Source organism: Pipra filicauda, unplaced genomic scaffold, assembly GCF_003945595.2.
Source record: "Pipra filicauda isolate LSUMZ 115617 unplaced genomic scaffold, ASM394559v2 scaffold226_size1812527_pilon, whole genome shotgun sequence".
NCBI classification, from domain to species: domain Eukaryota; kingdom Metazoa; phylum Chordata; class Aves; order Passeriformes; family Pipridae; genus Pipra; species Pipra filicauda.
This window is the reverse complement of record NW_024104339.1, coordinates 785,370-801,206: the sequence shown is the minus strand read 5'-3', so window position 1 is coordinate 801,206 and position 15,837 is coordinate 785,370. Positions and strand designations below refer to the sequence as shown.

The window sequence follows — 15,837 nt, the reverse complement described above, 5'->3', positions numbered from 1 at the left end:
GCCCTGTTTGGGTGAACGAGAGTGGAGAAAGACTAGGGAGGGAAGGAAAAAAAAAAAAAAAAGGATAAAAAGGAAAAAAAGGAGAAGCAGAAAGGCAGCGGGATGGGCATGACATGACCCTGCAATTCAAGCTCTTCAGTCCCAGGGCAGCATTTGCTTTTAGCCCCCGCAGGCAGCTGCTGTCAGCTCCTTCCCACCGGCGAGGCTCGCCCAGCACTGTCTCTCTCACATTTGGGATCCCAGCAGGAGGAATTGCTAGAATGTGCACAACTGCTTAGGACACCTGAAAACCCTGGGAACACTCCCGTTTCCCAAGGTTCTTACAAGAGGGGTGTCTGGAAGCACAGAGCACGGCTCCTCTCAGAAGATCCCTCCAGCAGGAGGAGGCGATCTGGGGACATGTCACAGTTATCCCTGCAAGCCCCAGGGCTCTGCTGCCAGCCCAGAGCCCATGGGATGGCAGGGCACTGCTCTGGGCAGTGGAAGAGGCTGCTGGCTGTGGACACACACGGCACAGCACCCTGCACTCAGAGCAGGGGAAAATTAGCTGACAGAAGTTCCTGGTGCGGATGAAATTGCAACCCACGTGATGCTGCAGGCACTAACTGCATCCTTTATGCTAAGAAAGGAACCATTTCCTCCTAAAGAGAGAAAAAAAAAAAAAAGCCTACCAATTTTTTTTTTCTCATGCTATAACCTCCACCAGTCAAGAACCGCCACAGACACTTCCTGGAACTGCTTAATTCTACACCGGAATCCTCATCTTTGCCACCACCAACTTCAGCCCTATTAAGTTGCACCTCTCCCCGGGAGGTTTATCCTTCCCACTCCGCTGGCGTGGGCGGAGAGAAAGGAGCAGGACAATCTAAAGAACTGCAAATAAAACTATTTGCCTGAGTCGACCTTTGAAATTAAACCTCTTCGCTGCCTCCCCGGGGCTCTGGTTGCAGCCCCAGGTGAAGTCAGAGGCTGCTCCGAGAGCTGCATCGCTTTGTTAGTGCTGGGGGAAATGTTTGGGATGCATCCCGGTTCTCCTCGATCCGAGGAGGAGAGTCAAATGCCATGGATAAGGCAGAAGGCTGGAGGGTGGATCCCTGCCCTGCTGCAAAGAAAGAGCTGGAACCAAAAAGCATCGAGAGAAAAAAAAAAAAAAGAGAATAAAGACATTTCAGGCAGGGTGCAAAGCAGAGAGGGGAATTTGGGTGCTTGGTCATGAGAGCCAGCTCCTCACAGGCACACTTTGTGCTATTTTCCACTGTTGAGAGTGGAAAAAGCTGCCTGTGGAAGTGGAAAAAGGGCTCTCAACCTGCTGAAAGCCATCACTCATCAGCCCGCCAAGGTCCCGCTGCAGAGGGGCTCAGGCGGGTCATCTCTGCCCCGCGCTCCTCACTTCTGCAAAAACTGCCAGCAAGGAGAAGGAAAAAATCACGCTGCAGAAAAAGCCCCTTGCAGCCCTAAAACAACCTGTCAGCCTGTGCTGAATCAGAGCTCCTGACTGCCGGGGTCACGGGCACCCACTTTTCCCATGCAACAGGCTTTTTAGTACGGGACAAGCATGCAAGAGCCTCTGGAAAACCCTGCGTCCCAGGAATGCAGCTCAAACCGGAGCCAGGAGCCAGCTTCACCCTCTGCATATTTTCCTTCAGACATGCTAGATTTTTATTTATTTTATACTTTTTTTCTACAATTAAGACACCAGAGTTTCAATCCCACACAAAACATGCAAGCTTCCAGTGCTTTAAAAATAGATCCCCAGCTGCAAACTCCGGCCCCCCGCCCAAGCAAGGAGAAAGCAACAAAACCGCATGGATTGACCCCAAAAAGTTACACAGCCTCTTTTAGCACCAAAACCAGCCCTCTGCTCTCCCCCACCACGTGTTTTGGAAATTGCAACATCTACCTTGCTTCTTGTCCATGGTTTCCCAGAAATGAAGAGCAGCACTGGCACGCCTGGCAGAAGAGAGGGATGGGGGCGGACTGGCGGAGGGAGGGGAAAAAATTCCCGCAGGATCCAGCACACAGCACTTCTTGCAAGCACTGATGATTCTTTTCAGTGGGAATGCATGGCCCCAAGCACTCGCTGGCTTCACGCAGCTCTCCTTGCCCGCTGTCCCCAGCTCCCAGCAGTCCCCAAGGCTGGGAGCAGCAGTGGAAGCAATTGGGGGGAGCCAGGGAAGGTAGAGCCGCGTTCCCTCATCGGCAGCTGCCGAGGTTGGCCGGACTGGGCTCCGATTACCCTTGAAAGCTCAACAGTTGTAAAAACTGCAGCAGTGAAATAGCAGGTGACGTCAACAGGAAACTGGTGGGGAGCCAGCTCCAGCTCCGGGAGCCACTGAAGCGCTGGATTGCCACAGTGCATCCCGGTGGGACACGTTTTCTTCTGACAAACTGAGTCACTCAAACCCAGCCTGCAGGCCCAGGCATCCCACCAGAGCGACCCTTGCCCCGGGACAGCCCTGGCACCAGCCAGCAGAGCAGAGCAGAGCCCACGCTCGCTGGCTTGGGCACTAGAGGGGGTGCCGGGATGGAAAGAGGTCACATTTCGTTGTGCTGCAGGTGACACGTTAATTGCTCTGCCACTAACAACTATTACCACAACAAATAGTAGAAATATTGTTCCATGACAATACCGGCACGGGGCTTAGCAGCTATTCCAGGGTGACAACCGAGACGGCATCTCTGGTGGCAAAATATAAATCGCTGCATGGATTTGGGTGGGAAATAGCAGGGGAGAGTGGGGGAATAAAAGCATTCGTTTCTCTGCAAACACGTGCAAGAAAAGCTGTGGCAAAGTGTCGCTGCTCTTCCCCTTTTCCTTAGAACAAGCCCAGCAGAAGCCAGAGCTGTCATTCCTGATCAAAGCCAGGCTCAGCTTTGACAGGCTGCAGTTTTGTTTTCGATTTCTCTGACAGCCTGGAGAGGAAGATACTGTACCAGCTTCTTTACCTTGCACTAATTATAGAAAATCTGCTGGTGCTTTGCTCCTGAGCTCTCTCCCAACTCCAGGCTGTGCTGGGCCATGCACATTTGCAAGCTGAAAAGTCAGAGGTCAAGGTAAATGCACATACCAACATAATGAGTGGCTCTAATTTTAAATAGTGTTTATGTAAGCCCCAGAAGGACTGCGGAAGGTATTTTCTCAGGCTCATTTCCACTCCCAGGGTATAGTTTCAGGCACAGATCATCAGCACATAAAGGATGCTGACGCAGGAGCTGCTATTGCAGATGGCACTGAGAGCCACCAGCACCGGTCCCTGGCACTACCGGGGAGAGCGATGCTGTGTGTGTCCTCCCATCACAAACCCTCTTAGCAGCTATTTCCCCCTTTCCCAGACATAGACACTCCAGGGATCTTCACAGACACCCACAGAGTCAGAGCTGCTTGGGAGCAGAAAGTCCCTAACCCAGCAGGTGGGATGGGAAAGACAATTTCCTTTGAATTAGTCCTGCTGGGTTTCAGCACCCGGGGACTAGAGGTGGTGTAGAGCAGAGCTTCCCGACATCTCAAAAGCATCTTAAAAAAAAAACAAACAAACAAAAGAAACGAAAACAAGCCCAAGCATCCTTTCAAGTCTCACCATTGGCAGCTCTTTCAAAAGTTTGCCAGCACAGTAGGAATTGCCCGGCCTTAAAAAACGCTCACCTTTTGCCATTAATTATCCAATCCTTTACAGGCCATGGGTAATCCCGGAGGAGCAAAAAGCAGTGGGTGTTTCACTGGCATTAATGAAGCCTCCCCATACCTCAGTGCTGGGATGTCACCCTGTGATGGGTGAGGGAAGCTGGGGGAGCAAGTCCTGCCATGGGGAGAAGTCAGGCACTCGCCACAGGGTCTGGCACACCCTGGCAGAGCCAGGGACAAGGATGGCTCCCATCCCTCCCAGCAGCCTCTTGCCAGTGGGCTGGCTTGAATAAGTGGAAGAGCACACCCTTAAAAACAGCAATGAGCTCAAACAGTGCCCTGCCAGCACCGGGCCCCTCTCCCCACCCTTCCCCTGCACACAGGCAGCCCCTCCTGAGACATCTTTGGTTAGGGCCAGGTCACCACCTCAGCCAGGGACCGGGGATGGGGATGAGCTGCTTTGCCATGAGCAGCAAAAGAGAAATGTCCCATTTGGTGTTGGAAAGGAGCTTTTTGTAGGCATTTTTGGGATTGAGCACAAAATGGATGACTTCACCTGTCCTGAAAGAAGAGCCAGTGGCTAACCAGGGAGAGGAGATGATTTTCACGGAATACCTCACGCCCTTTATCAGAGAAGAGCCCATGCACCAGCTGGCTGCACCATCCTAGCACCACACTGCCTGATGCCCACCACATCTCACCATCCAACTGGGAACTGCAGCAGCTTTCCTGACCAAGCCTGTAACGCAGCCACTGCCCTAAGCTTAGGATGCACTCGCCTTTCCACATACAAGGCACACATCCCATGGGAAAGCCCCACGTGCCCAAGCCGTGCACGGGACACTCAGCCTGGAAACTCAGCAGCTCTGTTTTAAAATAGAGCCTTTGAAGTGAATCCAATCGGAAAGGGAACAGGGTTATCTCTCTCACCCCCTCGGACGGTGTTTGGGGGACAGTCACTCACAACACCACGCAGGACTCGTGCCCCCCCAGCAGAGCAGGATGTCACACCAACGGTGCCACCAGGGCTGGGTGAGACTGATGCAAGGCAGAAGGGTGCGACCTCCCAGTGCCCAGCGAGGGATATGTGGACAGGCAAAGCCACCGACAGCCAGAGCCAACATTGGCACGGCCACCTCTGGGGTCACAGCCACACCCAGGCTCTGTGCACGGGACAGATAACGAGGCCTGAGCTGCAGCTCCGGGAGGATGTCACCGCCCAGCCACATTCCAGCTGTATTTTTAGGTTACCTGCACAGCCCCGAGGGCTGGAAAAAACGTTTGATCCTATGTTTTGTCCCCACGTGGCAGATTGCTCTCCTCCAGCCCCGTGATGGAGAACACGGATTCCACCCCAAGAAACCACACGTGACCAGAGGTCAGACTCCCTTCTGAAAAGCCCTGTCTGGCTGACACTCACACGGAGACATTACAGGACTCGTCACATACACAACGAGAATTGTGATGCTTTACACCAGAGCTTGTGCAAAACCCCACTGCAAAGGTGGTGCACCAGAGCACCGAGACAGAGTGTGGGCACAGCATCCTCTGGGAGCAGAGCCACAGGCCTGGACACTGCCTCCTTTGCATCCATTGCTCCAGCTGAACTTTCCCAAAAAAAGAAAGCAACAGCTGAGGCTGCACCCCCTCAAAGCTCAGCTGCAGTGCAATGGCAATGTGGACACACCAGGAGTAGGCTGGGGGTGGTGGGGAAAAATGCTTGGGATGGGTAACTAACCCAACCTATGGATTGTCAGGAGTCATGGAGCTGGGCAGCACAGGGGCACAAATGGTCAGTGTGAAACCCTCAGCCACCAACCCCCTCATGGGACCAGCACAGACTGCACCCAGTCGGCTGCAGACACTGGAGTGTCACCACGAGACAAAGGTCTGGAAGGAATCCCAGCCCCGATGCTGGGACTGTGAGGAGAAGGCAAAGGAGACAATGCTTAGAGAAAAGCAATGAGCACACTATTAAAAAAGAAGAAAAAAAAAAAAGAAAGAGAAAAAGGAAGAGGCAGAACACCGACACCTGTTCTGATCTCCCTGCCAGCAGGTACCCAGCCCTTCCCAGAGCATCACTCCTCCCTTTCTTTTCTCACCCCAGAGGCAAAGCCATGAAAAAAAATAAAATCTGCTCGTAACTGCTGTGACCGTCTGGTGACAGTTTTCTGATGGGAAAGAAAACTCAAACCGCTCTTGGAATAGATCAGCTTGACAGGAGGCACAGTGGGAAAGGAAAAAGAGTCATTTGACTTTGTAACTGTCAGCAGTAACTCAACTCCAGAGTCAATAGTCACTTTTTCTATCCAAACTGGCATAATTCAAGTACTTCCAGGTGTCCCCAAAACCTTGTAAACTTGTCAAGAAAGCAAAGTATTCCCCTCTCTGCTTTTAAGGCAATTCTTAAAAAAAAAAAAAAGAAAAAATAGATTTCTACCATCCTCCCTCCAATTTACTTTGGGCAGGGACAGTGTGATTTCATCTCTGCAAATGATGTAAGACAGAGCAGGCACTTGCTCTGAAAACAGAATTTATGGAAGGGGGAGAAAAAACCCCAAGGAAAGCCTTGATGTCCACAGCTTCCTGGTCCAGAGAGGAGCAGAAACAAGAGACTCACCCAGGTGCTTCCCTGGTCCAGAGGCTTCAGGCAGGACTCTCAAGACCAGCATCTGTGCTGGGGAATGGGGCAGGCAGCTGCTCAGAAGGTTCACAGTGACATTATCCCTCTGGGACCTGGAGCACTTCCCTGCTCCCAGGATACCACCACAGCTCTAGTGGACAAAACCTGTGCATCTTCAGAGGAAAACCTCTGATCTCCAGCACTGACCTGGCACCACCTCTCTGGGGTGCAGGAGCAGGGAAAACCTTTGGTTATTTCCTTTGGAGCAAGGTGCTGATCTGGCGGCTTGTGGAAAACAGCAAGTTTTGTGCTGGAGCACAATTCCCTACAACTCCTGCTGTCCCACACCGATTCTTTGCTCTTTTTGGTGCATTTTCAATGCCATCCCTCTTCCCTGCCTCTCTCACCCTGTCCCTCTCTGCTCCAGGGAACCAGGCAGAAGACAAAAAATGCAAAGGGCTCATCCTACCAGAGGGCTGGGGCAAAACAGACACAGCCACTTGGAGACCTCAGAGAGAAAAAGCCACCCCATCAGGAGGTGAATGGGGAGCCAGGATGCTGCCCCAGGCTTGGATGAGGCAGAGGGCTCTCCCCAGGCTGAGAGCATCCAGGGAATACTGAGATTTGTCCAATTCCCCTCAGGCCACTGCTCAGCCTTATCTCCATGTAAAGCCTGTTACTACACTCCAACCTCAGCACCCAGCCAAAAAGCACCAGTCAACCACTAATGATGCTCCCAAGTCAAGAGGTGGCAGGTGAGCCCTTTGGTCCCCTGCTTGCAACGGGGGCTGCAAGTAAGGGCTGATGTAGAAAGGGGAGAGCTGGCTCCCAAAACCCTCAGGAGAGCTCAGCTCCAGCCAGCCAGACCTGCAGCCTCTTTCCCTGGCCTCAACCACACCAGCCCTACCTCCTGCACTGGGTACCTCCCATCGCTGTTCCTCTGCCCCAGAGGACAGACTACATCCACATTCCCAGAACAAATCCCACATCCAGCTGGTCCATGAGGTCAGCTCCTGCTGCTCAGTGGTTTAGGAAGATTTTTACACACACACACACACACACACACACACACACACACACACACATATATAATCTCCTACACTGATAGACACACAGGTAGATAAGCACTACATACTTGCTAAACTCCACATTTTGCAGAAATCACCTGTGAACATTTTTCTCCTTTGTTCTTCCACACTCTTCGCTGCAAAGTTTAAAAAAAAAGCTCAAAAAAAAAATCCCCCCCCAGTTAAAGGCTGGGCCACCGGGCACACTGACAGCCCCACTGCCCAGCATCACCCTGCCCCGCCCCACATCCGCAGGCTCTTATCAGAGGCTGTACCAGCTCTGCCTGGGGAAAACACCTATTTTGCGGTGGATTTGCCCAGTGCCCACAGGGCAGCTTTGATTCATGCCGGGGAAAAGCAGGGGCTCCACAGGAAACGTGCCCACAGCTCGGTGGCGTTTCGCCACCAGGGTTCCCACGTGGCCCCGGCAGGAAGGGCAGAGCCTCACTCTGCTGCTGCCTTTGGGTGGGATTTATCTTCTTTCCCCTCCTTTTGTCGCTCTCTCATATCCACCTATCACACCACAATTTTTCTGGTGTTCAGGGAAGTGAGTGTTGCAGGCCTTTCCTAGTAAAGCCGGATTAAAGAGATGTCACTCTGTCCCAGGAAGGCAGAAGTCTCTGCAGACAGGCTGATCCCAATGCATCCGGCTCCTGTCCTGGCCCAGGAGCTGACAGGCAGTGACTCAGTGCAGTTCAGCCTGCAGCACTTGTGGGGCACGCTCAGGGCTTCCAAGAACTGTTTCCATTTAAATAAGAAGTAATCAATTCTTAAAAATCCCCTCTATCCCGGAAGGGCGAGCCTCACATCCGTGTTTTGGGGAAGGGAGCAGCGTGACATGTGGAGAGGAGCTGGAAGGAGACGTGTGAAACATCAAACCTGTCTGAGATGAAGGGAAGCCCAGGCTGGCTCCCGTCCCTGGGACGGTTACACACGGTTTCCCTCGCTGAGGTGAGACTGTAAAGCCCCACGGGGAAACCCACAGTTACCAAACATGAGATTCTTTGTGGATCCAGAATTAAGGGTAAACACTTGCAGCTACCTGGAATGTGCACAAAGAAATCACACGCACAGGGGAGCTGCTGGAGGAAAAGCTGAGTGGTTTTCTAGCACCTTAGCAAAGCACACACAAGGCTGATAAGAGTTTAAATTGCAAATTCACCCACAATTTCTGCCTGGTGATTTCTTCACTCTCACCGCCCAAGGCGCCCTTCAAGAAACCAGGCAGGGACAGGTGTAACTAATATCTGCAAAAAGCTGCTCTTGGGCAAGAAAGCAGCATCTGCAGAGCAGAAGAGGCAGAAAAGCCACAGCACAGCCCTGCAGGTATCCTGGGCTCTGAGGACAATCCCAGCCCTGGCAGTGCCAGCCATCCTCTGGCATCTGGTGCTCACCACTGATGCTCAAGGACAATGCTCACAGCCAAACAATCACAGAGATAACCAAAAATCTGGAGGAAATGGGCTGCAGATGCTAACAAAGAGTAGACACTGGGAGCTGTAGAAGAAGATCTAAAACACCCACCACATCCCTCTTTTTAAAAGCAGTGTGGAGCTGCTTCCAGACTTAAGGGAAACCGCCAAAGAGAGAAACAGAGCATAGTGTAGAGGCTGGTACAGGTCCACACTGGTCCCCCAGCAGCATCACCACCCACCTCCCACCCACCAGCACCTTCATCCTCTTTCTGCACCATTACATCAGTTTTTCTGACCACCAAGCTCCTGCCCACGGGGATGGCTGCCAGCTGGGAGCACCGTGGGTGAAACGGTGCAGATCTGGCAGAGAGTGGATGATTTTAGTTGAGGGGAGACCAGTGAAACCTCAGAAGTCAGCTGAGCCCATGTGCACACACACAGAAGTGTCTCACACTGCCCTGCCCTGTGCTGGCAGGGATTCTCTGGGTGCAGGTATGGGGTTATACAAACAGGCATGTGGGACTGGGCCTGTCATCTACCCCTGAGCACCTCTCATAGGTTTTTGGAAGATGACAAAGAGCAGCCAAAGCCACGTATCAGCACGAGATCATCTCATCTTTGGCTCAGATGCAAGTTGGCAGCGTGTCAGGAGAGAAACCAAGCGGTCTGCAGCGGCGGGGGATTTTTAACTATGCAGAGCAGCTTTCTTGAAAAGCCTTGACAGTGAGCACATCTGGCTCTCAGCAAAAGAGCCACGTCATTTCTAGTGACGAACTGCAAAGACATCCTCACGTCTTCAGAACAACACACCCCTGCAGCCATGCCCATAACGTCCAGGACTGATTCAGAGGGGCCATCCCGGGGACTGCACTCTTTGCTGCTCCATCATCTCCCTCTCAAGCCTCACCTTTCCCACTTCCACACCAAGTAAACCAAGATCTCCATCCTACGGCAAAAAACGCCTCCACCACACAGTGTATTTGCTCTTCACTCCCTCAAGTAGAAAACAGCCTCCTGCAGGGAGGGTTCGAGTGCAGCAAGAGGGAACATCTGCTCCAGCTGTGCCAAAAGCCCTTCAGCAAGCTGGGTCAGGATGCTGCCATCTCCAAGCTGCTGTTAACACACACCAGTGAAGACATCCATGGCACCAAACCCCTGCAGCACAGGCTGCTGTGTCAGCCATCCCCCTGAGATTCCAGCTAGGAGGGAGTTTATACACACACACACACCACAGAGCAGTATCTAACTGGCCTGCAAGCCCAGACAAGCTGACACTCCCTAGATAACCTCGTCATCCTCCCCTAAACCACCCCCGGCCCATCCACGTAACCAGCCCTGCGTGTTTGTGATCTGTCAGATGCATGACTGTCACCTGCCAAGCCCTGCAGGACAACTTCTTCCCCTCCTGTCCCTCTGCCCTGTACCACTGGTCCCCTCCACACCCATCACTGACGGGGGATGTGGCTCTTGGCACCGCCCAAGAGATGCCAGCAGGACCCTATCCCAGCTGCAGGGATTTATGCATTCCTTACTGGAAACCTCCAAGACCTTTCTGAATGAAACACAGTCATTAAAAGCAGCTTTTAAGTTTCCTAAAAGGCACTGTCACAGCAGGAGATGAGGCAGCACGGACAAACACCCTCGATAAGGGGCACTCGGTGTCCCACAGACAGATCCCAGGGAGAAGAGGGTCCAAGCACCACCATCATCCCCAGAGAGCATCAGCAGATACAAGCAGTTCAGCTGATGCCAGTGCCAAACCACAGCTAAGGTTAACAGCCTCTGATGGGAAATTACTTGTACTGAGCTCTCCGGAGGTTTCTTCCTTTCCAAAACCAGATTTTATTTTGGTGGTGGTGCACGGAGAGGAAGGGTGAATGCTCTGCAAACAACTTCTGGTAAGTGCTGTCTCCTCCTCATCCTGCCTCCTCTTACACTCAAGTAAGATTTTTTTAATGGAAATTTATCTTTAAAAAAAAATAATTTCAGTTGAAGTGATGAAATTAAGGCTTAGAACTGTGGACAGACTGACTCAGCAGTGCCCCTCCCTGAGCACAGGGAGGCAGGAGGATGGAGACTGTGGCAGCCTGGTGGGTGCTGGAAAGGGTCCACCTCCCCTCCACCTTCACCCCACTGCAGGTCCAGAATCTCCCACAGCATGAGGCAATGATTCCTTTCCTTCCCTACCCGCTGGGATCACAAGACCCTCAAACCCTGCCCTTCCCCTTAGCCACACTATAACCCACCAGATGCTGCACCTACAGTAACTCTGTTCCAGACAGGGAAGAAGCTGCAAGAGAAAGGAGCAGGCAGGGAGCTCTGTCCCAGCTCCAGAAAAGAGAGCAGACTCAGACCCACTGCAAACAAGGCACCACTGTGATAGCTGAAATCACTGCAGTTGTGCCCAGTAATTCCAGTGTTCCTTGGGGCAATGAACACTCACAATGCTGCCACAGCACCAGTGCAGCATCGACCCAAGCAGAGAATGGGCTGTGGGGAGATGGAATATCTCCCAGGTGGAAAAAAACCAACAAACACTTCCAGTCTCCACCATAAAAAAAAAAATCTTCTCTGCCCTCTCCCCCGCTCAAAATCCCTGACTAACACTTGACTTGTGCTACAGAGGTTTGTCAGCAAGAGGCAGTGGGTACATCCAGCTCCATATGTACCCACAAGCCATCCTGAGTCATGGCAGTAAAACCCCAAACTTTTTGTTGATAGAGCAAAATCACCTCCCCAGCCAACACAAGTTCCTCTCCCAGCTCTTTCCCCAGGAAACAGCCAGCCCAGGCTGTGCCTTATTAACCAGTAAAAACCATCTTCCAACCATCTTCCGTCCAAAAACCCACAGAGCCCTACATCTGGAAAGGTGGCATTTGGGGTCATAAAAAAAAAAAAAAAAAATCACCAGAAAGCTGCTCCCATTCTCAGGCACCCAAAGGGAACCTCTACAAAGCACAGGTGAGGTTCCTCCAGCAACAACCACCTTTGCAAACAAACTCCAGCTCAGCCCTGGACTGCAGCTCAGAGCTGGCAAATAAAAGCAGCAGCTTTCAGGGAGAAGCATTATCAACTGAAAAAAAAAAAAAAAGAAAAAAAAACACAGAGAAGCATCCCTCCAGGGAGGGAAACTGATTGCTGAGGCACTGCTAAATATTTATCACATCCAACATGATATTTTCCAGGCGCCCACCGTTATGCCGGGAGAAAGCACGAGGAGGAGGGCAGGAGCAAAGCACTGTGTTCTCTCTAGGATCGTTAGAATTAATTGGATTTGAGCTCTGTGATGCTTCAACTGGAATTAAATAAAAACCTGGCTCTGTGGGATCAGAGTTCCTGCCCCTCCAACCACACACACACACCCTGGGGACACCGGGCTGGCGGCCGCTCTGCCCAGACACGACAGGAGCCCAGAGCCAAAATCCTGCTTCTGCAGGTCATGACCCACACGTGTATTTTTGGCAGAACTGCCTTTTTTTAGGGGATGGCAGCAGGAGAAGCATGAATGGCACACAAGACAGTACAGGATTCACAGACTGAATTGCATAACAGTGGTGTGCTCCCACAGAGGGCACGGTCAGGGCATGGCAGGGACACATCCCCACCACTTATTTACCCACCCAGAATAGATGTGCCACTAGAACAAGCACCAGTTCATCCCCAGGTCCTGGCATTTCCCACTGATGATTTTTCCAAGCCTTAGTGGCAAACGAGAGCTGCCTTCCCAGAGACACAGCCTGGCTCACGCTGGATCCTGATCTCTCTTCCCAGCAACACCTCTATTCCCAGAGGACAATCTTGCTTTTGAATTACTCTGGCTTCAGCAGTGGGTAAGCCCAGGTGAGGCCAAGCAGGTCTTTTCCCTCTAGATCCCATCCACACATCCACCCTCCTTCCCCACAGCTGCTTTTTCCAGCAAACTCCACGATTTTGGGGGACAGCTCCTGCCTGTCCCTCCAGGAGCAGCTTCCTGAGCATCAGGGGCCACTCAAGTCACAGCCAACAGCCACGGGGAAGGGCACACGGATTTTCACGTGCAGGCAGCAGATATGCCTCAAGGCCCAGGGGAAAGGCAACAGCCTGGATTTGTATCCACAGAATCTCAGACTTTGCACCCTCCGCTCTGTTTCTGCACCCACCCAAAGGCTGCAAATTCCCTAAGGCTTCATCTCTTCCTGCTTTAACCTCTTGGATACAACACCCTCCCTTCACAGCATCCACCCACTGAAAGAGGTGCAGACCTTGCTGGAAAATCATGCCCAGGCCCGTGTTGCAAGCTGTGGTTACAGGCTGTGTCCCTTGCAAAGCTCTGCAAGGAGGACACAGGGGCAGCTCAGGAGCTTTGCTCCCAATTCCTTCCCTCAGTAACACCCATTCCAACAGACACAGCTCGAGGGAGCTTTGGTGACCTGAGACATTTTGCATATTTTAGCAAACATCAGCCTCGACAGTGCAAGATAACACGGAACACAAGCGATATTCTCCCACACACCTGATCCTGCAAGATAACTTGGATCAAGCAGATAGGAGCGATGGGAAGAGGAAGAAAGCCAAAATCCTCCCTGAGCTCTGCACAAACCCCAGAAGGTGTTTATCTCACGAGGTATGTTTAGCACAGAGCAGGCAAAGCCCTGGCCCAGCACCATTCCTGGCCCAGCACCATTCCTATGGCGCGTGTCACAGCCAGCCACGCACATTCCCAAGAACTCCCGAGGCAGGAGACAACCCCGTGACTAAGCCAAAGTGCCAGCAGGTGAGTTTTGGAAGGCATCTATCATGGGAAGAGCCAACCCAGAGCTTCAACACAACGGCCTCCGTTTACAACCCTGATCAACACGAGGCCGAGAAGAACCAGGAAAGGAAACCCGAGACTGCTCACTGAAATTCCCCAAGGGAAATTAGGGAAATTTAGCTTAAATTCAGGCTAAAAAAGGAGAGGGAGAAGGAGGTGGCACGAGTGCAGCATCCACAGTCCCAGCAGCAGGTGGGACACGCTCGGACCCGTGAGTATCCCTATGTGGTCGCAGGAAAACCCGGAGCACTGGCACTGCTGAGGGATGTGCAAACCAAGGAGAGGCACAGAGGATGCTGAGCAGGACGAGAGGGGAGGGTTGTGAAGAGGCAGGTGTGTTACACACACTCAGGATGGACCCCTGTGCTGCTGCTGCTCTGATGGAGGCAAAGGAGCTCAAGTCAGACGGGGACTCGGAGCTGCTGGTGCCAGCAGAGCCCAGGCACACTCAGCACACGTGTGACACCTCCAGCAAAGGACGGCGGGATGAATTAAATGAATGAATGAACCAGTTCATCACAACCAACAGCCCTGTGCAGCCAGAAACCCGGGGACACAGAACAGTTCCAAACCTCTGAGGAAAGCGCCACCTCCCAGGCGCTCCCACAGGCATCACCTTTTGCTGTCAGCCAAACTGCTTCCCCCAAAATCCTCCGGGCCCAGCTCGGGCCTCGTCTCCCCCAGGGCACGAGTGGTCCCTGGGCCAGGCTCACCTCGTCCCTCCATCCACACATCCGCTGGTCAGGCACAGGCAGCCAAGGAAAGGTCTGGGCTCAGGCGTCCCAGGGAGAGCCCTTTAAGAAGCCCGGTTGATCCCTTCCAACGCGGGACAGCTGGAGGCATGTGCTCCTACCTGTGAGTCAGCAGCTCCGTAAATCGCTGCTGATTCACCCCCTGCTTACACAGCAAACAGGAAACTCAGGTCCACATTCCCTCCGGATAAGACATGGAGCGTTTAAAAGCAGTGAGGGGGGGAAAAAAAAAGTCACGCCGCGGTGCGTTCATCTGCTCACATGGCTCCTGACTTCGAGCTTCCAAGTGCATCACTCCCGCAACAGGGAAAACCCCTCAAATCTCATTCCAGTGATAAGAGAGAAGAGGCAGCAGCCGCACTCCGTGTGCTCCCTCCTCCGTCCGGTCTGCGCTCACGGCGCTGATGCAACCGGAGCACCAGGACACCGGCAAAGCCATTCCCTTGTCACCATCCATCCCAGGGCGATGCCAGCACTCACCTTGGGACGGGGACGGGTCACCTGAGTCACGGCTTTGCTCTATAAATAACTCCCGTGACACACGGTCACGCTCACGGCAGGGACGGTGGGAAACTCCAACACGGCACACGCCGGCACCGGGTCCCAAACACGGACACGAGGTGACACGAGGTGACACGAGGTGACACGAGGTGACACGAGGTGACACGAGGTGACACGAGGTGACACGAGGTGACACGAGGTGACACGAGCCCCGTCCCCCCCGCCCGGCCGAGCCAAGCAGGGGGCTCCGCTCACCTGCGGCTCCGGCGCCCGAGAAGCGGATGCCCAGGGCAAGGAAGGGCTCCAGCAGCCGCAGACAAAACTTGACTCTTTTTACCGCTCTCCACAGGCCAACGGGAGCTTCACCCCCCATTCCAGGCGGATCCCCCTATTCCAAGCTCGACGCCCCCCACTCCCCGCGGGATCCCCTCCCAACTCCCCGCTGCCCCTCTGCCCACACCCACCCGGGCTCTGCAGCCCCGGGAGACCCCGGACCCGGCCGCAGCGACGCCGCCGGGCTGCGGAGGCTCCCGGGCCCCGCGCAGAGGAAGCGGCGGCCGCGGAGAGCCCACGCCCGGCGGGTTGGGCAACAGCGCCGGCCCCGCGGTTACACCAGCCCCGGCGGCGCGGCTCCCCCCGCCCGGACACCCCCCGGTCCCGGTCCCGTTCCCCTTCCCACTCCCGTCCCCGTTCGTACCTCTGGGCAGGGACATGGCGCTGCGGGGCCCGGCGGGCCCGGGCTGAGCGGAGCCCGCGAGTCCCGCCCGGCGCGGCCCCGCCGCGAACACCGACCGCCGGGCCCCGCCCCCCCGCGCCGCCATTGGACAGCGCCGCCGAGGGGGCGTGGCGAAGGCCTCCGCGCGCAAACAGCTTTGCGGTTCGCGGGCAGGGCTGAGAAGGGGAAGTGAGGCGGGCGGGCGGCGCTGCCCCGTAGCCGAGGTGGCCCCGCTGTCCCTGCTGTCCCCGCTGTCCCCGCCACCGCTTGGAGCGCGGAGCATCGCCCCGGGACCCCTGTACTGCGCCACACCTCGCCCCCACGCGCGCTGGCATCGTGGTCGTGGTTTG

General features: G+C 54.1%; 1 protein-coding gene across 2 annotated transcripts in view; it reads right to left on the bottom strand.

Moving 5' to 3' along the window:
• The window catches only part of MAP2K3 (mitogen-activated protein kinase kinase 3), a 31,725-nt gene extending 16,197 nt beyond the window's left edge, over positions 1-15,528 (bottom strand). The window contains exon 1 of one of the 2 annotated variants that reach the window (XM_027743083.2): positions 15,470-15,528. In XM_027743083.2, coding sequence (XP_027598884.1) covers positions 15,470-15,485 — 16 coding nt within the window. In that variant the 5' untranslated portion in view covers positions 15,486-15,528. Of the gene's footprint in view, positions 1-1,900; positions 2,195-15,469 lie in introns of those variants that run through there. The other variant, XM_027743084.2, reaches the window with a different exon arrangement.
• Positions 15,529-15,837: the final 309 nt, after the last annotated feature.